We start from the raw sequence: 26,514 nt of genomic DNA on the forward strand, positions 1-26,514 counted from the left end.
CCACTGTAGCATACAGCCTGCCCAGCCCCTGTAGCATACAGCCTGCCCAGCCCCTGTAGTAGGAAAAAAAATAACACTGTACTCATCTTTCCGACGTCCCCCATAGGTCCTCTTCTGTCTCAGACTGTCTAAGACAGAAGAGGACCTACAGGTGATGTCAGAAAGGTGAGTTTTTACTTAAATTTTTTAGTTGACTCGAGTATAAGCCGAAAACTAGGCTTATACTCGAGTATATAAGGTATATGCCTCCTGCTGATGTAAAATATATTACTGCAATATAATTGACAAGAAATTGACATGCAGGACTAGTAAACATTTATAAGTACCGGTAGATGTGAAAGAAAAATGCAAAGTAATAATACTTTTAAAAATGGAAGTGTTAATAGTCTGTTTGGTGGGTGATTAGATAGGGGATTACTATGCTTTAGTTGCAACAATCATAAAACTAAAACAAAAATTGTTGTGTAGAAGGCTCCAAAGGTCATACACCATATAAAGAGCGCACAGCAACAAGACATAAAATAGATACTGCATCAGCAGGGTCTCTACCAGGCACAGCCCTCACAGCTGTGGGGTTTCAGGATGTGCTACTCCAGCTCTTTCCAAGAAGCGCAAAGAAATAGAAATACTTGGCTGTAGCAGAACGCATTTCCCTGAAAGGCTGGAGAGGGATACAATCATGAATGTCTGCAGGCAGCATGGTGGATGTAGTGCGGGAGTTCAGAGATTCTTGGTCTTCTCAAAGCTGAGAAATACAGATACACATCCACAGCAGTAGCTGCAGGTATGAGGCTGTAGTGAGTTTGGATGTACAGTTAGGTCCCTCTTCTGGGCCTGGCAGTGACAGACAGCTGAGCTGCAATCAGGAGGAAAACAGCTTTACTGTCAATGGGTTAAGGACTTTAATCAGTCCTGGAGGTGATAATATGGTCCCCACAGAGGCCCCGTCTCAACATCCAATCTTTCTGGGACATCATGAAGGATCTGAGCAAGTCTACATCCACATAACATCTGTGCTGAGTTCTCCCCCTGCCAAGTCCCTTCAAAAGCTGTCACAATGTACCTAAAAGAATCTTACATATAAATTTGATTTAGTTTTCTATATATTCATAAAAAAAAAACACTTGTTTACTTTGTAGCACATCTGTGTAAAACATTTGCACGGTACTGTGGTTCCTTGTATTGTGCTGTACTAGAAATACCCTGCCCTGCAGGTTCACAGGGTACAGGCAGCATCTTGTGTACCCTATAAAAGACATAATATAGCTCACGGCTCCAGATGGGTACATCTACCTGTGGCCCAAGAGTCACAATTTTCACTAAAATGTAATTTTTCCTGCCGGTAACAATTATCTATGAACCACCTGTTCCCTTTTCATTGCATCATGGGAGCTGTAATAACGCACGGATGGTTGTGGGTTTGTTACTTTCTCTTTATTGTATGCGTTAAACCTTCCCCTACTGCCAGGGTACCGGCCTCTGTGGCACAGTAAGGGTATGCAGTCCAAACTAAAACATAGAAACATGCAGATGACATGCAACAGGTCACCCACCCAGGAAGAAACAAGGACGTGGAGTCTGAACTGCAGGTCTGCCGGAGACCCTCTGACTAGTGGGCTATGCAGTGCTGGGTACCAGTCTTGGGTATATTTGCCCAGGAATTGGAATGTTACCAGGTTGTGAGATGGTCAAGGAGTTATAAAAACTATTTACCAGAAGAAAAAGCAGATAGATAGATAGTAAACAATGTCAAGGGTCAGTTTCCATGCTGCAAGACAAGGGTCTTCTCCAGTCTGGTCGTTTGTTTATCCCACCTCCACCCGAGTCACGCTCTGTGGTGATGTTTCCCACTCTCTTTGTCATAATCAAGACACATCTTTGACTAGGTCTGGTTTTGGTTTGTGTAAGTGTAAGGATGGAGTGGGCTTTATGGAGGACCACCAAGTTCTGGCTGCCCAGATGAATGTCCTCCACAGTCAGTGGTCTGCAGCACTCTGCTGGGATTCCAGTCTGCCTTTGGGATGCTGTGTTGAGAGGGGGAAGACTGAGGAGAAGGGCAAGCTTCCACAGTGACTTCATGGGACACACTCATGGAAGATCTTGGAGTGACAGGAAGGCGTCCGGCTGTGCCCTCGGAAGCTCGCAGCCGTTGCATGAATGTGGTAACTCGTATGGCTTTCTGTAATAGGAAAAGACCATTAATAATGCGTTGTGGGCACTAATACAAATATCCTGCAAGCATCTATCACTCACCCTCCATTTAGCTTTAGCAAAGTTCTTTTCAATTTGGGCACAGACACCTTCTTTAAGATTTCTTTCAGAAGCAGCATTTCCTGAAATCCTAACAATTGTCAGAAAAACAAAAAGTACTATCAATTTACTTATCAGGTAAGTAAGGGCTGTGTTGTATCTGTAACACCAAGGGGTCATTTGTCTTTAGTCAGGACCTTTGTGCATGTCTGGTTTTTTTTGGTTATTCCGGGTTTTGGACTTGTTTGATTTATCTTAGAGGTTGATATATCAGGGAGCTGAGTCTGAGAATTTTTATAAAAAGTTGCTAAAAAAACTCACAAACTCTAACAACCGCAACAACCCATTCTAAAGTTTTTCCTATGCCTGATCTGGACTGGAGTTTATTTGTGTCTTTTTAACACAAATTTGCCCAATAATTGCGAATCATGAAATGTCCTCATCTGAATTTTAAAAATATATCAGGCGCAAAACTTAAAAATTCCCGCCCAGCTAACTTTACTGGGTGAGTGGAAAATTTAGGTGAAAATTTATAAACGTGCCAAAAAAAGTTGCAAATATATAAGGGAAAAAAATAGAGAATCCTAAGAGAAATGAGCCCCAATGAGTTAGTATCCTAGCGGTGGAAATCCCGGATAGCATACAGACGTGAATCACGCAAGCGTGAGAGAGCACAGTGTACAGGGCCCTGAGTTATTCAAAAATCACATTTGTATGAGCTGAATCTGCCATTGTTAGTGTGACAACTCAACTGTGTAACCTGTCTGGTGTAGTCTTTTTTTCCCAAATGTGGAATTTGGGGTAAAAGATGTGTTAAAGGAAATACTGCGTTCTATTGCTTAGGATTATTTATACTTTACATAGAATGAGCCTCTCTCACCAGATGTGTCCCAATGCCTCTTGTGCCGTGATTCTCTGCTCCTGGTCCATCTCCATCAGACGGGATACAAGATCCTTTGCTATTGGAAAGAAATCTATGGTGAGTCATTGTAAGAAACAACAAAATACAGTAAGCTGTATAGTAATGTAAATCACAACAACATTTAGCCATGTTTACATATATATGAATAACATGTATATTACTAATTCATTTCAGAATTTCAGTTTTACTTAAGATCTGCACCAAATATAAATGTGCGTCATCCTGCCACTTTATCAGTACAACTTTCATGCAGCCTTTGCATTCGTAGCGTTACTGAATATGTCACATTCATAACAATGGCACAAAATTACACTCCAGCACAAGTGAATGAGAAACAAAGAAGTCATAAAATATTCCCCATTGCAGAGAGCAGCATAATCTTTTGTCAGTGATCTATGAAGAGAACACTGAGTATAGAGACCAATCCATTCATTTACAGAAACAAGGGGGATGTGCAGACTCATACTCATTTGTTCCCAGATTTTAGTGATAATAAATCTCCTGTAGATCATCACAGATGTCTATAATGCACACTGGGGCCAAAAACATGGAAGACCATGTCACCCTGTTCTAGGAACTGGGGGGTGTCCATGTCAAAAACTCACCAATAGACGGTACACTACACGTTACTGAGAATTACAGTGTCACTTAGGGGGTACAACATGTACCTGATGCTGAGATGACATCCCAGTATGGAGAATCAAACTCATATTCTCCGGCCAGAATTTTACGGAAAATTTTCCTGTTGTGATTTTCACTATTTTCTTCCTCATTTTCATCATAGAAAGGAGGATTCCCTGAAAGACTGCAAAATGAAAGGTGATAAAAGGTCAGTCTAGAAAAACAGAACTATTTATTAGTATAGCAGCGTCCGGGATACTTACAGGATGAACATCACAACACCAACTGCCCAACAATCAACTGGACGGCCATATCTGTGCCGGGATACCACCTCCGGGGCTGCCAACACAATGGTCATACACTGTTACCAGGACACAATAACTAGAAATCTTATACCACTGTTCAGACTAGAATCTCCAGGGAGGAATGTGACTGCACAGTCATTTATAAACCATTCAGGGTCTATGGAAAGGTGTGTAACAACTTCAAACAAAGCCGCATGGCTGCAAAACCAAGACCTGCCTAGAAAATCCATGTGCTGGACCTTCACAGACAGCCCTGAATAACCCTATAAGGCTTGCTTTACATTAGCAGAGTCTTTCTCTGTTGTTTTCCCCGCTACAAGATGTTTTGCACAAAATGTTACACTGTTTTGTCTGTCACCTTTGACAGAACCTGTAACAGAATCCCCAGCACAGATGTGAACACAGCCTAAGGGGAACATTTTATAATATTCCAATCATCCTCTCTCACCCTATTACATTCTCTTCTGGCAGGTTATTGTTGCTTACCTAAATACTCAGGGGTCCCACACGGTTCAGTAATTTCACCGCTCTCGAAACATGACAGGTAGAAATCTCGCAGGACAACCTTGGAGTGATTATTCTGATTGTAATACATTAAATTCTCCAGCTGGGGGAAACAGAGGCACATATTAAGCCCTGGCAGCTCCTCACCCCTCCCTTCTGTACTTTTTAACCTCTTTACACTTGAGACTTAAGCTGCATTTATCTCTGCGAGGTCTAGATACGTGTGCATTGAGATCATTCATATAAAGTCATGGGATTTTATACACACATCCGTCCTCTTTACATATAGGACTCTACTTTCAAGGAGTTAGATGCTCCGCATGGAGAGGTAAAAAACATTAAAAGGGTTTTCTCCCTTTCTTGTCACTTGTATTCCCATGATAAGACGTTACAGGGTCCACAGCAAGAAACAGGCGCCAGCCACAAGTATGGGCCACTCTGCTGTATGGGGGCTCATTCACATCACAGCTCCAGGAAAAGAATCTTGAATGTAACAAATTATTAAAGGAACCAGACTTGTGCACAAATTTACAATTTGTTGCCATTTTGTGATTGTCTTGATACCTTTTATGCATAATTTATAGAAGGGCTGACAGATATCCCATATTTTACAACAATTTGAAGTACACATATATGTGCTCATAGCAGGTTTAGATTTCCTTCCTGGTACATGGACACCAAAAGATGCTTCAGATTTAAGAGGCTTAAGAAAATTGTTTCATTTTATTTCATGTATTTAGGATTAAGACGGTTTTCCCCTTTGTGTTCAGCATTGGCATCATTTTACATAATCTGTAACAAACAACCATGTGCCTCTAAACAGCACAGTTTCTTAATGCAGTTTCCTAGTAAAGCTTCCTAGTAAATTTCTTTTGACAGATATTTTCATACATGTGTATCATAGGTCACAAGTCTTAGTTCCATATCATGATTTGTGATAATGTCTGCATATTCTGTGTCAAACTGATTGGATACCATTGAATATTGGTAGTGCATGAAGCTCCAGTGTTTTGGACCTAGTGCAAAATCTATATGATTTCCTACTACGTAACCAGCAATGACATCACCCGAAATGAGGTCTCATCCAAATATACATTAAGTGTCTTTGTCTGTGTCTAGGTCACAACTCATCATTAATTTACATCTGTCGTTTCATATTAACACCATGAAGAGAATAGCCACTTAACCCAACACCTGGAGAAAAACCATGGATGCAATCAATATAGTTTTTCCACAGAAACCAGTAAAGCATAGAGCATACTGCTCTCTCACTTGACGGATATTGAACTAAGCCCCCAACCATATGTCTATCACAGTGTAGTATTGACTAACGTGATACCTTTAGGTTTCGATGGATGATATGGAGATTGTGTAGATAGGCTACAGCCTCGAGAACCTGGCGGATCACATTACTGGCATCTTTTTCAGAGTAATAGCCTTGCTCCAGGATCCAGTCAAATACATCTCCTCCTGTGGCCCTGTGAGATGGAATACATTACCCTTAGATGCCAAGGCACAAGTTCTGTCTACTCCAATCACTGCAGAAACGTCAACTAGAACTCCTCTTGTCATAATGTCTTACAAACACTCAGTGATAGACAGAGTTGGTCACAAGGAAAAGTTTCAGAGGTTTTATTGTACAATATCTTGTTATATTTTAGATAGATGCTACTTATATTTTATATAATATGTATATAAAGTAAAAACACTGTCCCCTCCGGTCACTACACACACACCGTCCCCTCCGGTCACTACACACACACACACCGTCCCCTCCAGTCACTACACACACACACCGTCCCCTCCGGTCACTACACACACACACCGTCCCCTCCGGTCACTACACACACACCGTCCCCTCCGGTCACTACACACACACACCGTCCCCTCCGGTCACTACACACACACACACCGTCCCCTCCAGTCACTACACACACACACCGTCCCCTCCGGTCACTACACACACACACCGTCCCCTTCGGTCACTAAACACACACACCGTCCCCTCCGGTCACTACACACACACCGTCCCCTCCGGTCACTACACACACACACCGTCCCCTCCGGTCACTACACACACACCGTCCACTCCTGTCACTACACACACACACCGTCCCCTCCGGTCACCACACACACACACCGTCCCCTCTGGTCACTACACACACACACCGTCCCCTCTGGTCACTACACACACACACACCGTCCCCTCTGGTCACTACACACACACACACCGTCCCCTCCGGTCACTACACACACACATCGTCCCCTCCGGTCACTACACACACACACCGTCCCCTCCGATCACTACACACACCGTCCCCTCCTGTCACTACACACACACACCGTCCCCTCCGGTCACTACACACACACCGTCCCCTCCAGTCACTACACACACACACCGTCCCCTCCGGTCACTACACACACACCGTCCCCTCCGGTCACTACACACACACACCGTCCCCTCCGGTCACTACACACACACCGCCCCCTCCGGTCACTACACACACACACCGTCCCCTCCTGTCACTACACACACACACCGTCCCCTCCGGTCACTACACATACACACTGTCCCCTCCAATCACTACACACACACTGTCCCCCTCCGGTCACTACACACACACACCGTCCCCTCCGGTCACTACACACACACACCGTCCCCTCCGGTCACTACACACACACCGTCCCCCTCCGGTCACTACACACACACACTGTCCCCTCTGGTCACTACACACACACTGTCCCCTCCAGTCACTACACACACACACACCGTCCCCTCCAGTCACTACACACACCGTCCCCTCCGGTCACTACACACACACACCGTCCCCTCCGGTCACTACACACACACACCGTCCCCTCCGGTCACTACACACACACACACCGTCCCCTCCGATCACTACACACACACCGTCCCCTCCTGTCACTACACACACACACCGTCCCCTCCGGTCACTACACACACACCGTCCCCTCCAGTCACTACACACACACACCGTCCCCTCCAGTCACTACACACACACACCGTCCCCTCCGGTCACTACACACACACCGTCCCCTCCGGTCACTACACACACACACCGTCCCCTCCGGTCACTACACACACACCGCCCCCTCCGGTCACTACACACACACACCGTCCCCTCCAGTCATTACACACAGACACACCGTACCCTCCGGTCACTACACACACACCGTCCCCTCCGGTTACAACACACACACTGTCCCCTCCAATCACTACACACACACACCGTCCCCTCCTGTCACTACACACACACACCGTCCCCTCCGGTCACTACACACACCGTCCCCTCCAGTCACTACACACACACACACCGTCCCCTCCAGTCACTACACACACCGTCCCCTCCAGTCACTACACACACACCGTCCCCTCCGGTCACTACACACACGCACCGTCCCCTCCAGTCATTACACACACACCGTCCCCTCCTGTCACTACACACACACACCGTCCCCTCCGGTCACTACACACACACCGTCCCCTCCGGTCACTACACACACAGACCGTCCCCTCCTGTCACTACACACACACACCGTCCCCTCCGGTCACTACACACACACCGTCCCCTCCGGTCACTACACACACACCGTCCCCTCCGGTCACTACACACACACACCGTCCCCTCCTGTCACTACACACACACACACACCGTCCCCTCCTGTCACTACACACACACACACACCGTCCCCTCCTGTCACTACACACACACTGTCCACTCCGGTCACTACACACACACCGTCCCCTCTGGTCACTACACACACACACTGTCCCCTCCTGTCACTACACACACACACCGTCCCCTCTGGTCACTACACACACACACCGTCCCCTCCTGTCACTACACACACACACCGTCCCCTCCGGTCACTACACACACACACTGTCCCCTCCAATCACTACACACACACTGTCCCCTCCGGTCACTACACACACAGACCGTCCCCTCCTGTCACTACACACACACACCGTCCCCTCCAGTCACTACACACACACCGTCCCCTCCGGTCACTACACACACGCACCGTCCCCTCCAGTCATTACACACACACCGTCCCCTCCTGTCACTACACACACACACCGTCCCCTCCGGTCACTACACACACACCGTCCCCTCCGGTCACTACACACACAGACCGTCCCCTCCTGTCACTACACACACACACCGTCCCCTCCGGTCACTACACACACACCGTCCCCTCCGGTCACTACACACACACCGTCCCCTCCGGTCACTACACACACACACCGTCCCCTCCTGTCACTACACACACACACACACCGTCCCCTCCTGTCACTACACACACACACACACCGTCCCCTCCTGTCACTACACACACACTGTCCACTCCGGTCACTACACACACACCGTCCCCTCTGGTCACTACACACACACACTGTCCCCTCCTGTCACTACACACACACACCGTCCCCTCTGGTCACTACACACACACACCGTCCCCTCCTGTCACTACACACACACACCGTCCCCTCCGGTCACTACACACACACACTGTCCCCTCCAATCACTACACACACACTGTCCCCTCCGGTCACTACACACACAGACCGTCCCCTCCTGTCACTACACACACACACCGTCCCCTCCGGTCACTACACACACACCGTCCCCTCTGGTCACTACACACACACACCGTCCCCTCCTGTCACTACACACACACACACACCGTCCCCTCCTGTCACTACACACACACACACACACCGTCCCCTCCTGTCACTACACACACACTGTCCACTCCGGTCACTACACACACACCGTCCCCTCTGGTCACTACACACACACACTGTCCCCTCCTGTCACTACACACACACACCGTCCCCTCTGGTCACTACACACACACACCGTCCCCTCCGGTCATTACACACACACCGTCCCCTCCGGTCACTACACACACAGACCGTCCCCTCTGGTCACTACACACACACACCGTCCCCTCCAATCACTACACACACACTGTCCCCTCCGGTCACTACACACACACCGTCCCCTCTGGTCACTACACACACACACTGTCCCCTCCTGTCACTACACACACACACCGTCCCCTCTGGTCACTACACACACACACCGTCCCCTCTGGTCACTACACACACATACCGTCCCCTCTGGTCACTACACACACACACTGTCCCCTCCGGTCACTACACACACACCGTCCCCTCTGGTCACTACACACACACACCGTCCCCTCTGGTCACTACACACACACACTGTCCCCTCCGGTCACTACACACACACCGTCCCCTCTGGTCACTACACACACACACCGTCCCTTCTGGTCACTACACACACACACCGTCCCCTCCTGTCACTACACACACCGTCCCCTCCTGTCACTACACACACACACACACCGTCCCCTCCTGTCACTACACACACACTGTCCACTCCGGTCACTACACACACACCGTCCCCTCTGGTCACTACACACACACACCGTCCCCTCTGGTCACTACACACACACACCGTCCCCTCTGGTCACTACACACACACACCGTCCCCTCTGGTCACTACACACACACACCGTCCCCTCCGGTCACTACACACACACACCGTCCCCTCCGGTCACTACACACACACACCGTCCCCTCCAATCACTACACACACACTGTCCCCTCCGGTCACTACACACACACTGTCCCCTCCGGTCACTACACACACACTGTCCCCTCCGGTCACTACACACACACACCGTCCCCTCTGGTCACTACACACACACCGTCCCCTCCTGTCACTACACACACACACCGTCCCCTCCAGTCATTACACACACACACCGTCCCCTCCGGTCACTACACACACACACCGTCCCCTCCTGTCACTACACACACACACCGTCCCCTCCGGTCACTACACACACAGACCGTCCCCTCCGGTCACTACACACACACACCGTCCCCTCCTGTCACTACACACACACACCGTCCCCTCCAGTCATTACACACACACACCGTCCCCTCCGGTCACTACACACACACACCGTCCCCTCCTGTCACTACACACACACACCGTCCCCTCCGGTCACTACACACACAGACCGTCCCCTCCGGTCACTACACACACACACCGTCCCCTCCGGTCACTACACACACACCGTCCCCTCCGGTCACTACACACACACCGTCCCCTCCGGTCACTACACACACACACACCGTCCCCTCCGGTCACTACACACATACTGTCCCCTCCGGTCACTACACACACACACCGTCCCCTCCGGTCACTACACACACACCGTCCCCTCTGGTCACTACACACACACACCGTCCCCTCCGGTCACTACACACACACACTGTCCCCTCCTGTCACTACACACACACCGTCCCCTCCGGTCACTACACACACACACCGTCCCCTCCAATCACTACACACACACACCGTCCCCTCCGGTCACTACACACACACTGTCCCCTCCGGTCACTACACACACACACCGTCCCCTCTGGTCACTACACACACACACTGTCCCCTCCTGTCACTACACACACACACCGTCCCCTCTGGTCACTACACACACACCGTCCCCTCCCGTCACTACACACACACACCGTCCCCTCTGGTCACTACACACACACACCGTCCCCTCTGGTCACTACACACACACTGTCCCCTCCGGTCACTACACACACACCGTCCCCTCCGGTCACTACACACACACACACCGTCCCCTCCGGTCACTACACACATACTGTCCCCTCCGGTCACTACACACACACACCGTCCCCTCCGGTCACTACACACACACCGTCCCCTCCGGTCACTACACACACACACCGTCCCCTCCGGTCACTACACACACACACTGTCCCCTCCTGTCACTACACACACACCGTCCCCTCCGGTCACTACACACACACACCGTCCCCTCCAATCACTACACACACACACTGTCCCCTCCGGTCACTACACACACACTGTCCCCTCCGGTCACTACACACACACTGTCCCCTCCGGTCACTACACACACACACCGTCCCCTCTGGTCACTACACACACACCGTCCCCTCCTGTCACTACACACACACACCGTCCCCTCCAGTCATTACACACACACACCATCCCCTCCGGTCACTACACACACACACCGTCCCCTCCTGTCACTACACACACACACCGTCCCCTCCGGTCACTACACACACAGACCGTCCCCTCCGGTCACTACACACACACACCGTCCCCTCCGGTCACTACACACACACCGTCCCCTCCGGTCACTACACACACACCGTCCCCTCCGGTCACTACACACACACCGTCCCCTCCGGTCACTACACACACACACACCGTCCCCTCCGGTCACTACACACATACTGTCCCCTCCGGTCACTACACACACACACCGTCCCCTCCGGTCACTACACACACACCGTCCCCTCTGGTCACTACACACACACACTGTCCCCTCCGGTCACTACACACACACACTGTCCCCTCCTGTCACTACACACACACCGTCCCCTCCGGTCACTACACACACACACCGTCCCCTCCAATCACTACACACACACACCGTCCCCTCCGGTCACTACACACACACTGTCCCCTCCGGTCACTACACACACACACCGTCCCCTCTGGTCACTACACACACACACTGTCCCCTCCTGTCACTACACACACACACCGTCCCCTCTGGTCACTACACACACACCGTCCCCTCCCGTCACTACACACACACACCGTCCCCTCTGGTCACTACACACACATACCGTCCCCTCTGGTCACTACACACACACACTGTCCCCTCCGGTCACTACACACACACCGTCCCCTCCGGTCACTACACACACACACCGTCCCCTCCGGTCACTACACACACACCGTCCCCTCTGGTCACTACACACACACACACCGTCCCCTCCTGTCACTACACACACACCGTCCCCTCCGGTCACTACACACACACACCGTCCCCTCCAATCACTACACACACACACCGTCCCCTCCGGTCACTACACACACACTGTCCCCTCCAGTCACTACACACACACACCGTCCCCTCTGGTCACTACACACACACAATGTCCCCTCCTGTCACTACACACACACACCGTCCCCTCCGGTCACTACACACACACACACCGTCCCCTCCCGTCACTACACACACACACCGTCCCCTCCCGTCACTACACACACACACTGTCCCCTCCTGTCACTACACACACACACACCGTCCCCTCCCGTCACTACACACACACACCGTCCCCTCTGGTCACTACACACACATACCGTCCCCTCTGGTCACTACACACACACACTGTCCCCTCCGGTCACTACACACACACCGTCCCCTCCGGTCACTACACACACACACCGTCCCCTCCGGTCACTACACACACACCGTCCCCTCTGGTCACTACACACACACACCGTCCCCTCCGGTCACTACACACACACACTGTCCCCTCCTGTCACTACACACACACCGTCCCCTCCGGTCACTACACACACACACCGTCCCCTCCAATCACTACACACACACACCGTCCCCTCCGGTCACTACACACACACTGTCCCCTCCGGTCACTACACACACACACCGTCCCCTCTGGTCACTACACACACACCGTCCCCTCCCGTCACTACACACACACACCGTCCCCTCTGGTCACTACACACACATACCGTCCCCTCTGGTCACTACACACACACACCGCCCCCTCCGGTCACTACACACACACACCGTCCCCTCTGGTCACTACACACACACACCGTCCCCTCTGGTCACTACACACACACACTGTCCCCTCCGGTCACTACACACACACCGTCCCCTCTGGTCACTACACACACACACCGTCCCCTCTGGTCACTACACACACACCGTCCCCTCTGGTCACTACACACACACCGTCCCCTCCCGTCACTACACACACACACTGTCCCCTCCGGTCACTACACACACACCGTTCCCTGTGGACACTATACATATAGGTAACATGAAACTTACAATTCTTGAATAATATAAAATTCTTTCTTAGTTTCAAATGTATCGATGAGTTGCAGGATATTTGGATGATTCACCCTAGTGGAAAGGAATAGTATATGTGATTATATATAATATAGATTACCAAAACAGGGAACACAACTTGTTCATATTCTATAAATATTATTATTTTCTACTGAATTCTCTTTCCCATCATCCCTTGTATCACTGCTCTCCTCCTGCACACTGGGAGATGCAGTTTTGCTGATGCACAATTTGTAGATGTCCGATGTATACAGTAAATGTATTATGAAGATTAGGTAATGGTGGGATTTACAATGAACATCTGCGATAGGCCATAAATCTCTCATCGGGAGACAGCAGGTCTCTTTCTTTATCCAGTAAGATGATAGAGATGTGTTCCCAGCAGTAGACATTACAGCTTGTGCCATCAGTACGGAGGAGCTGCAGGACACAGGTCCAGGGGTCCCTGAAGCAAAGGGAAAACTCGGCTGACAACATTTTACACTCTAAATCTACATGAAATATTGAGTAACTTTATGTGACATATGACGATGCAGCCGGAGAGCGCCACCGATACAGTTTACAGCACTCTACTAAAATGGCTCATACATAACCCCTTCTTCTTCAAACCCTTTTAATATGGACATCATAGATGATGTAGAGTAAAAGCTGCTAACAACCTGCGGATGTGCTCCTCCATGTATTAAACTGACAACCATTTATTAGGACGGCCGGTGCATAATGTTGCACTTCCTCTACAGCCACTGCAAGGAAAATGAATGTGCCTATAAAGCATCTAATCCCCGGGGAGGAAGCTCAGGGACTCCATTCACTTTACCTATTTTAATCAGAGTTCACCACTCGGCCATGTCCTGTATTCAGGGCTTGTAGATGTTTTATTATATCATGTATTTAATAATTTTATTTGTATTTCATTCATTGATTCTCCAAGAATTATTTGAAAAATAATAATTTTAGCTTTTAATTTTCTTATAGGGTCAGAAGTATGATGGAGCGGGTGTCTTTCTGTGGCTATATAGTTTGCTAAAGAATTCCCCACTTACATACCAAGAACAAGGTTAACGGTGAGACTGTGATTTGTGGGCCTACTGTGCCAAAAGATAGGTTTGAGTTGGGGCTGGATTACAAGGCCAGTACTGTGAACAAGTCTGATACTGGTACATCTAGTGAGGCAGGAGAAGGCAGAAAGCAACAGGGGGTAAGGCAAAGGAGAGTCACAGATCAGCAGAGGTCAGAGCAGGTGATCAAGCAGAGTCGGTGTAAAGGCCAATGGTCAGGATAACAGAAAGAGTCAGAATTTGTGATCAAAAGTCATCAGATCAGGAATGGAAGATCAGAAACAGAGTCTACAATAAAGCCGGGGTCAGAAAGACAGAGCTCAGATAGCTGATTTGTATGTAGCCAGAGGACCTGCTGGAGAGCGGACTTAAGCTCCACCAATTACAGAGAGTAACTGGAGTATTGTCATATAGTCTTATAGGACACAGACAGGTTTCTGTGGTTTTGCTGGCCATCCATCGTTATCACCTTTCTTGGTAAACTAGGGATGTTCACATTTCACATGAAGACTGCTCATCCCGTTCCTAATTCCGATGGTGCCAGCTCTTTTCAGACTGGCACATGGATGAATTTTCCGAGACAGTTTAAGAAAATCTAGGCAAGCATCTATCAGTCTTGGTGGTGTCCGTATTGCTCCATATGAAGTGAATATCCGTTATCCCTTGAAACAGAAGTTACAGACTCTAATTCAACCCTTTTTAGTCTGCTAAGAACCCGCAGCTCCTGTAGCTTACTCCCAATCGGCATTGCTAGGATTGGGGCAAGGAGTGTCATGTCTGATGCCTGTGTCCATGCATTTAAGAAATAAACTTCCCTTCATAATAAAGTGGCAGCTTCCATGTATATCTGCATTATATTTAGGGCGCAGATAAAAATAGTCATGCGTAATGGCAGTAATATATTTTAATGCACATTTGTCAGGAGAACCTACTTGGAGGATGTGAGCAGGCGTAATGTATAAATGAGAGCACCTGTATGACAGTCGCTGTGATGCCGCTCATTAATAGCGTGTAAGCCTGCTGAGAATATCTTCCCTGGCATGGCGGCTTTCATACAGGACGCCACTCTTCACTATTGTTCTGTATTTTTAAAACTGCTGCTGTCAGCAAAACTGCACCGCAAACAAAAACACAACTGGGCATTGTGTCATAGGAAACTGGGGCAAAACAGCTGATAAATATGTATGAAAGAGAAACTCCCTGCTGATCGCTGCGGATTGTCACAGTGATACATAGAAAGCGGTCACCATGCCCAGAATAGCCGGCACATCGCTCCCTGGGTATGCAAGTCGTCAGCTCCTAAAATGAAGACGATTACATCAACCCGCCTCCCCCAAATGTGGCTAAGCTAGCACATAGCATAGGTCGGGGCATTAGGCATCAATCTTTTTAGGCATTCTGCCCCCTATATAACCAATATAGAAGGATGGAAAAGCTGGATGATGTAGCTATTATACAAGATATTTTTGGAATCTTCTAACTTTTATATTCTTTGTTCTAAACTTATCATCTATCGACATAGTAGGAGATTGGGGTCCACTGGGGACTCTTGTCTATGGAGTTCCTGTTCCCCAGTGGGTCGTGCTTGCACACTGCCATGCTTTCCTCTATATGGGACAGGTATAGGTAGCTGAGAGCTGACCTTCACTTGTCATTGGCAGTCAGATAGAGATAGGGAAGGACTGGCCCATCATAATAACAGAGGTACCTTCTGTAGGCTTTTTTGATTGAGGGTGAGGTCAATGTGGCATTTGCTTTTTAACATGTTACCATGGGTTTCGCTGGTTTAAGCACATTTTTCTTCACTGATGGATGTGTAAGCAATTGTGTAAATGTTAACACAGCTGCTTACACTTCCAGCAATCATGAAAAAACGCTTTCAAACCAGCGAAACGCACAGAAAAATGTGTTTCTGCAATGCATTTAAAAATGCATGGCAAATGCTAAGAGGGACCGCGCCCTGAAAGTGGTCTCCTACATTTCTCTTATCTGGACTCTCCGAGAAACATGATGTCTAAGATGAATGGAGCAACCCCAGACTTATATAGGGGGAAGGAAAGAGACCCCTCTTCTCACAGTAGGGGATCCAGACACAAAAAACTTGTACAAAGTAACTCCTAATGTGTATTTCAAGGTGCGGAATAGGATAGTCGCCCTGATGTGATCTGCCTTTTATCATTTATATTACATTGTTTCAAGACCTATAAAAATGAATATGATATACCCCCGTGCTCCAGGTTCCTCCAGCCCTCTGCAAAATATCTGGGGAGCCAATAAATATGTTTACAGAGGCAGAAGCAAAATGATCTTTGCTGCCTCTAGAATAATTTAGCAGTCGGAGGTTGCTTCATAGTGGAAGGAGGAGATATATAGCAAAAGGGGAATGAAACCAAGACGCCACGCAGCAATCCACTATCATTTTTCATATGCTTCTGATGGCTCTCTGTGTGATAGATAATAGCAGATATTAGAGGGGATCACATCGCTTTCCATAGTCTAGCACATGACTCCTGTGTCAGTCTTTACTGCAATCCTGCCGTTCTACTCACAGGATGAGTAAAGGTCGTCAATGTAACGGCTGCATTACATAGAGCTCCAGAGTGACTACGATGCAAGGATACAGTGTGCCGTATACTGCATCTCCAGAGGTAATTGGTTCTCTCTTGACGAAAAAAAATAGCTCTTAAAATGTGGTACCTCCAGTAATGCAGGGAAAAAACTGATGTGTTAAGTGAAAACACAAACCTGCACGTAGTAGAGGAAGCATTTACAGGCAGGCAAATGGCCAAGATGACTTTCTCTGAATAGGAAACAGACGACGGGAGCCAGAATAGAGTAAAATATTAATGGATTTCTAGCTGCTCGGAGTTTGATTGATTACCCTGTTCTGTAGTAATACTTATAAATATGTACAAGTCCTTAGAGAAATTGACTGTAAAATTTACTAAAGGCAACAAAAAAAAAAATTAAAGGAAAGTCCTCAGGCGTTCAATTACTGGTAATCTGAATAGAAACCCCCCGAAAAACCTCTAATATATTCATTAAAATCACAGACCTAAAGCATCTGCAGGAGTGACCCAAATCACAGCGAATCGCTGTAGAAAAAGTTACATCGCTCGGCAAATATTTAGCTAATCTGATATCAAGTCAGATCATGTTTCTCATCACATCCAAAGAAAGACCCAAAATTTTGCAGGTTTGCCTCGTAAACTGATAGTGATTAACTCTGGTGGATTTTATTGAGCTCTTATGGTGCTGGAAATCAGAAGAATGACGGATGCAGCTTTGGATGTGAATGGAGAAGAAAACGTAATGGAGTAATTATGTTGAACGTTAATAGCACATTAATGTAGAAGTGTAAATGTTGTTATAGAGCGGTGCCATGGGACCTCTGATATGAATATAGTCACTACTCCCAGGTATATCTTGTGTAGATACCATACATGGGCGGCACGGTGGCTCAGTGGGTAGCACTTCTGCCTTGCAGCGCTGTGGTCCTGGGTTCGAATCCCACCCAGGTCAACATCTGCAAAGAGTTTGTACGTTCTCGACGTGTTTGCGTGGGTTTCCTCTGGGTCCCCCGGTTTCCTCCCACACTCCAAAACATACTGGTAGGTTGTTTAGATTGTGAGCTCCAGGGACCAATTTGGTATGCTTTGTGCAGTGCTGCGTAATATGTGTGCGCTATATAAATAAAGAATTATTATTATTATTATACATGTCTATGGTTACAGCCATAGCCCACAGCAGAAGCAGAATGGTCTATTGCTGTCCCTGCACACAGGGCACATGTCCCACCAGTTCCCCTGCACTATAGTACACATAATAGAATAGGAAATACAATGCTACAATAGATTCATCCCAAATACAACTGCTTAATGGTCCTTCTGCACTGTCCCTCATTCCAGTTATAGAAATATAGCTGCATACAGTGCAAATGTGAACAGAGCCCAAACCTCATATAGACTGCACCGCCAAATAATACAATCTGCCTTGTCTTATACCATGCTCATACAAGGCTGACCGCGTGTAGCCCTATCACTTCTCCCTTCCTCCAAGATCCACATTTGTCATATGAAAGAAATAATAATCACAATAAAACTGCTTTCTGAGAGAAGATGGCAGGACAATATTAAAGCTGCAAGCTTTATGAGATTCATAGCCACAAACTCCGGGGACTCCAGTGACTCATTATGATGCAGCCTGGCTGCTTATTGACCATAATCCAATCAAGTCCTTATATACTGACTTGAAAGAAAACCAAAGATGATTTTTTATTTTTTTTTGCAATTTAGAGCTTGACTTGCAGCTACAGCCACAAGAATAAGACCTTATCATCAACGGTTGAGATCACAGCAAAATCCTATGTGTAGTTAAGGTGTTGTCCAGCTCTTAGGGTGCGTAGACACGTGTTGCAGTCCTTTTCTGTTAGAAGGGTTCTTCTGAATATGAGCTAATGACAAGCTGTTCTGTTGCGGTCTTCCAAGAGGCTATCCAATTTTCCTACAGTGCCCCCACAGGAGAAACTAAGCATTACATGGTGATCATTGAAATCATCATGCTGTGAGTCCTCCAAGCTCACCTCACAGTGATGATGTTCAGAATGAAACTTCTATAGGGGATCCTTCAAAGGCCCTGAAATAAAATTTGGTTGGTCGTTTGGGTGGCCAAGGGCCCCCTAGAAGGCTTGGGCCCCGGGCTGCCGCCCGAACTACTTATTTTGTAATCCAATACTGTTCCTTGAGTAAGTGTTTTCTTTCTAGAAAATCTCAATAGTATTGGGTCATCTGATAACAAATTACATGAACAATAGCAATGTACTTACATTTTCAGTATCATAATCTCGTTCTTTGCTGCTCTCCTCACTTTTCGGCCGTCTTTTTTCAGGAACTTTTTGCAGACATAGACACGGTCAGTCTGCATCTCACGAGCCAGGCATATCTCACAAAACTCCTTCCTGTGGGACATAGTTATAGTTTATATACATACAAGCGCTAAAACCAGTGTAAAACATGACTGAAAGCACAATACTCACGCACACAGGAGCTGCCCAATCTCATACTTGTCTGTGATGTCCGAGAAGCAGTTATAGGTTTTCTCATTGCGGACACTGATGCATCCAAAAGGCATGGCCGCTACAAGAGACCAGGAAGAGTATGAGACGGGACATCACAGTGGGGAGAACATATAATACTGAAGGGAAGGGCTATTTGATAACCACAAATATATCTTTATAGCAATCAGAGCTTTATTATTCAGAAATACATATACTTATACATAGAATTCAATAATGGCATGGCAGCGGCCACCACTAGTGGGAGCTATCACTGCAGACAGGGTTATTATCTATACTGTTGCAGTAAACATGGAGCGGTCTGCAGATCCTTCTATCTTCTAATTATTTTGGGATACTGAGAAAAGCTGAACTAAACTGAACTACTTTACCAAAGCAAGAAGCTTGGACTGTTTTTGGAAGTCCTAAAGACTTTTATGGAGGGAGAAACAAGTCCCAGGGAAGGGAACAGCCTCTATTAGGCTAATTTCTCACTACCGTATCATCCTCTGTTCCTTACAACCATTACAAAAAGTAAAGAACAGCAGTTTAATGTATCAATTAAAAATCCCATTGACAGCAATGTAAATTTTATGTCTGTTACATTCTGCTTTGGCTGGTATCCGTTATCCAGGCGTTATTTGGACTGAAAAAATGACGGAGACTGCAGTACTTTTCCTCTGTTTGAAAAAAAAAAAAACCTGGATAACGGATACCTGCCACACGGATGACATAAAATTTACACTGATGTCAACAGGATTTTTAATTGATTGATTGATTAATTTAACCTATACATTAAACCTCCGTTCTTTACCTTTTTTAACGGAAGTAAGGAACGGAGGTTTTAACGGTAGTGTGAAATTAGCCTAAGGGTTTTAAATCCGTTTTGAAACCATTTTGAATCAGTTTTTAAGCAAAAAGCATGCGTTTTGCTTAAAAACGGGCCAAAAACTGATTCAAAATGGATTCAAAACACCATGTGTGGCATCACCCTTAGGCATTTATGGATCCCGTGGATCCTCATAAATCTCTAGCAGAGATTTGGAGCTTAGTAACAGAAAAACAGAGTTCTGCTTCCTAAGAAATATGCATTTAGATATAAAAAGGCCCCAAATTTAAGACACTATTACATTTTTAATTGTACAACTCATTAAAGCCAAAATGTCTAATGACCTGTTACCCAGACTTACCTTTATTCTCTGACTTACCTTTCACCTCAGCGTTGTTGCCATGGATGCCTCACAAAGCCATTGATTTCTAATGGTGTTTTCACATTGGCTTGTATTTTCACTGATCCATTGTACGTGGAAACAAATTATGAAACATCCTATTTTATTCACGTATGCGGATCACGGAAAGCAATAGAAATCTATGGGTCTGCAAAAAAAAGCTGACGCAGCCTCATCAGTTTTTTTTGTACACCAAAATTTTAAAAGGCTGGCAAAACTGATGCATTATGGAGACGAAACGGAAGAAAAACGGTGACAAAACAGATGCGCAACTGAAGCTGAACATCAACGCCAAAGTGAAAAAGCCCTAATACTGGCCACTCCGCTGCAGCCCTTGTATACCATCTAGAGTGGAGGTAAGGCGGACTATAAGGCGCACAAAAAATCCTTTGATTTTCTCAGAAATCAAAGGTGCGCCTTCTAGTCCAGTGCACCTTATATATGAACCGTACTTACAGACAACAGCTGCCTTATACTGTGCACAGGTCTGCCACCTGCTGGTCATTCATCCTTAGAATCCGGTGCGCCTTATAATCCAGTGCGCCTTATATATGAAATAGACGTTTTAGCAGCCATTTATTGATGGTGCGCCTTATAATCCGGTGCGCCTTATAGTCCGAAAAATACGGTAAATGATCTTGAACATCTCCTTTAGGGCTCTTTCACATTGGTGTTAATGTTCAGCTTCAGTTGCGCATCCATTTCATTTTGTCTCCGTTGTTTCTCAGTTTTGTCTCCGTAATGGATTAGTTTAGTTTCGGTATCCGCCAAAAAAACTGAAGGTTAAACATTGGTTTGAGAAAATCAGCCTCATCAGTGAAAACAACGGATGTTGCATCCGTTTTTTTTTTTTTTTTGCGGAATCCATAGACTTCTATTGCCTTCCGTGATCCGCATCCATGAAAAAAATTAGGATATTGTTTTCCACGGACAACGGATCAGTGAAAAACAACGCCCATAGAAAACACCCACAGAAATCACCATGGATGGGAAAAACAACGCAAATGTGAAAGAGCCCTTAAGGATATTTATCCATAAGACAAACCACTCGAATTTAGGGCATCTTCGAGGTAAACCAGTGGAAAGGTTGAGATGTCCTCTCTCTTTCTCATCATCAGACCATCATAATGTTTAGTAAGACTTTATAATGCACAGATAATAACAATATCCTTCCATGAAAATCCGGAGCTTACATCAACATTCCCAGTAAGTTATTATCTGAATGTCCATGTGATCGGTGGGGGAAGGGCAGCTCTGAAAGTAGAAACCCAACCTAATCAAAGTCTTCACATTCACAAAATGCCACTTTCTACCGACTGACACCCATTAAAACCCTGCCCCGAGTTATCTCTTCTCAGTGTAAAAAAAAGAAAAGTTTTCATTAAAAATGTATAAATAATATCAAAAAGACAGATAACTGTGATCATAATGAATCCCGAATAAGTGAGTCCTATAACGAATACCGTTATTCTGCCCTAATGGTATCAAAGAGCAAAGTGAATGATATAATGGGATCGTCTACTAGTTACATTTAATGATGTGTGACGAGGGTCTCGGGACTAGGTGTCTTAGCTCCCAGCCATCTGCAAATTACAATGTTGCACAGTTTTAGAACTTTGTTAATATACATTTAATTATTCATTGTAACTTATATTATTGAAGGGATTTTTTCCTGCAGAGCTCAACCCCCTCCCCCTGCAGACCTTATACATCCAGAAAGTTATAGGTCTTATCCAAGACATAGTGTAAGGTTATGTCTCTCTATAAGACCCCCAAGTGTAATGCACCATTCATACTGTTTTAAGTTGTGAACACTTCATGGCCCAGGAGCGACCTCCAGGGGGTATGGCCCTTTTTAGGGATATGTATGCAAAGCTGATGAATGCAAAGAGACCTGGTTTTTATAACAGTTGCTGCGGCTCCAAATCTGGTCCTGTAACCTGAGCTTCATAGGGCGTCAATATGAGCAAGTGCAGAACAGATGGACCAAATACAGATCACTGCACATACTGTACACGTCTTGCACTATTGCTGTCACGGCACACATGGGCTGCGTCCTATCCTGCCGCTGCACACCGTCTGTTCAGATACGTATATCTTTTATCCAACCTTTCAAAATCTACTAGACCCTTTAAACTGAAAGTTGTTAATGGAGGAAGGGGGTCAATCACAGTGTCCTGTGCCTCTTGGTCAAAGATGCTTACACAAGCTTTTGTGTCCCATTAGGACTTATTCACACATCCATTTTTTATAGATCTATGCTCTCACCGTTTCCCACATTGCATGTAATGGTTATATATAGACATCCATTATTTTTCATGGGTCTGCAAAACCCACATCAAGCCATCCATTATAAAGGCATGTAAATCAAGGAGAGCACATGGATGATTTTCACGTGTTTACCACAATACAAAGGATTTAGTTTTGTTTATTTAAAAAAAAAAATTCTGATACGAAAAATGTATCAACCCTGGATAACAAAAATTCCATAGGTTCAGTAGGATTGTATGTTGTAAATGGAATGTACTGACAGCATACCGTGTGAATAAGACTGAAGAATGGTAGAAGACATGTTTTCTTACACTATACTATCATTTTTATTGCAGATTATTGGGCCAAAACCAGTAGCAGATTCCAAAGGAATATTAAAATAATATTTTAAGAAGGTGAAAAGTGGCCGAAAAAAGTGGATGCATCTGGCTGGACAGGAGAGCTGAGGCATGTACTGTGTCACCTAAATATACTTATATTTTTATAATAGGCGTAGGGAGCCCAGTTTACTAGGTGTTCTGTAAAATAGTACAATATCATAACAATATAGTGAGCAATTGCCATGTATTATGTATAAGATACCCAAATACACCTAAATAGTGCTACCACTGAGTACCTGACATAACACTACCATGATAGGAGTGCCCTACAGTGCCCAAATTAAAAAAAAAATAAAAAAGATAATATATATATATATATATAAATATTACACTGAATGGAGTGGTACAAAAATGCCACCCTGCATCCAATTCTACTAAAAGTTTAAGGGAAACCTACCATGAAAATCCATCATGATAAACCAGGGACACTTACTCATAGATCCAGGCACTGCAAATGTAGTCATTTTGTTATATTTGTTATATATGGCCTCCTTCCTACTATAATAGATTCCTTCCTGCTGTAGCTTCACAGGCTATTACACTGTCCCCCCTTCCCCCTGTTCCCTCAGCACTTCCCCCTCCCTCTGCCCGCTGTAATCTCACACAGTGGGAGGAGGGACGTGCTTCTGCACAGAGTAACAGCCTGTTAAGCTGCAGCAGAAAGGGGCTCTGGTAATGCCTAATAGCACTTCTGACTATTTATCATAGTTTTAAATATTGATTTTAGGATTAAGCATACCATGGATAATAGATATAAGACCACAGTCACAGTGCCCCGACCTATGAGTAAGTGGATTATCATAATGCATTTTGATGGTAGATCATTTAAATGCAGTTCTCTGATAATGCCGCCATCCAGTAAATAGTTACATACGGCACCAAGCTATATTACTATACAATGTTGGTACTTTTGATGATAAGGTGGGTGGTAGAGGTTCCTCCTGTATTGTGGTCCAGGGTTCAGGTCTAACGAGAGGTTAATTTTACCTTTTCTATCACAGAATCACTGTTTTATCCATATAATTGAGGAAATTGTATAAAATCAGTCTAACATGAAAAGCTTCTGTGAGCAGTGTAGCTTCTAATTAAATCAGAGAACGCTCTCAGTCGCATGAAATATGTTACTCGCCAGAACGCAACAATTAAACCTGCAGTCAAACGTCTCCTTCTAGGTGACAAAAAGCGAGACATAAAAGCAATTAAAATGGAATTCTAAATTCTGGGAAAGGTAAATGACCTTATATAAATGTATAGGGTAATACATCGGGGGATGATGTGCCAAACGTATCTGCCTAAATCAGCCAATCACATTCCAGCTGTAATGAGGCGGCCATAGATCTGATAATCACTGATAGTCGCACTGTGGGTACTGATAATCAATTTATACCGGGTAGTTACATAATTATATACTATGTATGAAAATGATCTGTTTCCATTCATGTAAAATTAATGCAAAATCCATTGGGTGTAAAACGTCGCCCTAATGAGCTGTTAGATGAGAGATGGAAACGGTAGAAGTAATTTCCCACATGTAAACCTGATATTACTGCAGGAATTAGATTCTCTTTTGTTACACATAACACATGTATACTTCTTTAACACACAACTCACTTCTCAAACATAGGGATGGTTGGCTTGTGGGTGAATCTAAAATGCACTCTGACCTTTACAGGTGAACTTACTGTGACCTCCTCTAAACTTTTGGTTCCACATGTCCAACTGTTCAATGAGGTTGAAAGCACAAATCACAACAGGTGGTTGCTCCATAATGAATCGCCCAATACATTTCTTGCTTCAATTAGAATTGGTATTTAAACAGTCCTCCTTATCATGCAGTTCACAATGGCGCACTTTTACTTACCTGGTCCTGTCGCGATCCCGCGGTGCGTTGTCCAACGCTGATTCGGGTCTGCCGGGATTCATTAAGGCCGTTCACCCGATATCCAGCAGGTGTCGCTGCTCCGCCAAGGTCCGCTGGAGTTCACCTTCTTCTTCCTGGAGCATGTGAGTGATTGATCTTGCATGACAAATAGTTTTTTAAATACCGCGGTTTTCGAATCCTCCGCGTGAAAGCCGGTGCCGATGCACCACAATCTGATCACGTGCACCAAAATCCCGGGGCAATGCGGCGCAAAACGGAAATATTCGAGAAACCCGACGAAAATGCGGCATTCGGACCCTTAGTAAATGAGCCCCAATGTGCCAGAAATGGCCACTGAGCTTAGAGAGTCAGAGAGTCATGTGAAGATTGTAACAGAAATACAGAGAGACTGGAAGAGTCACAGAAAGGCAGCGAAGTGCATGTCCTTTAGTTTCATTCCACACTGAGGACAGCTTTGGTGTGAACAATGCCCGGATGATGAATGCCAAACAACTCCAAGCACATTAAAGGGAGGGGAAAGACACCATTCAAAACTATTTAGATCAGCATGGTCCATGTGCTAGATGACCTGCAAAGGGACATGACCACACCACCAGGCACAGGAGTCATCTGAGGGGGCAGGGGCCGTGTTCATCTCTACTCCAGACCCTACCCAGAGTAGAAATAAACGTAAATTTTTTTTTTTAAAAAAACCCACCAAAAATAAGATTTTTTTGCCATTTGGTCCAATATAAAATGCAATGAAAAGTAATCAAAATACCGTAAAAACAAGCTCTTATCCAGCTATACAGACCAAAAAAAAGATGCAAAAATTAAACATTTTCCCCCAGATTAGGTTTTATTAAAGTTTATTAAAATTAGGTGAACAACAAAAAAAATCAATTACAGAACTGATAATTTTTCTACAACCCCCCACAAAAAGAGTCAATACATTCTCAGCAATAGGGCATAGCCACCCCGAAATAGTACCACTGAAAAATACATTTGCAAATAATTAGCTATGAAGCAACTTAAAACCACTAAA

At 45.8% G+C, this 26,514-nt stretch overlaps 1 protein-coding gene across 1 annotated transcript in view; it reads right to left on the reverse strand.

The window, feature by feature from the left end:
* Positions 1-1,396: 1,396 nt before the first annotated feature.
* The window catches only part of LOC140077684 (caM kinase-like vesicle-associated protein), an 81,865-nt gene continuing 56,747 nt past the window's right edge, over positions 1,397-26,514 (reverse strand). Inside the window, exons 2-11 of the mRNA XM_072125042.1 lie at positions 19,711-19,810; positions 19,501-19,632; positions 13,597-13,671; positions 5,942-6,080; positions 4,585-4,705; positions 4,057-4,132; positions 3,841-3,977; positions 3,131-3,209; positions 2,254-2,341; positions 1,397-2,179 (exon numbers count right to left, since the gene is read on the reverse strand). Of these exons, the coding sequence (XP_071981143.1) occupies positions 1,928-2,179; positions 2,254-2,341; positions 3,131-3,209; positions 3,841-3,977; positions 4,057-4,132; positions 4,585-4,705; positions 5,942-6,080; positions 13,597-13,671; positions 19,501-19,632; positions 19,711-19,805 (1,194 nt within the window). The 5' untranslated portion in view covers positions 19,806-19,810 and the 3' untranslated portion in view covers positions 1,397-1,927. The remainder of the gene's footprint in view (positions 2,180-2,253; positions 2,342-3,130; positions 3,210-3,840; positions 3,978-4,056; positions 4,133-4,584; positions 4,706-5,941; positions 6,081-13,596; positions 13,672-19,500; positions 19,633-19,710; positions 19,811-26,514) is intronic.

This window comes from Engystomops pustulosus, chromosome 9, assembly GCF_040894005.1.
Source record: "Engystomops pustulosus chromosome 9, aEngPut4.maternal, whole genome shotgun sequence".
Taxonomy (NCBI): domain Eukaryota; kingdom Metazoa; phylum Chordata; class Amphibia; order Anura; family Leptodactylidae; genus Engystomops; species Engystomops pustulosus.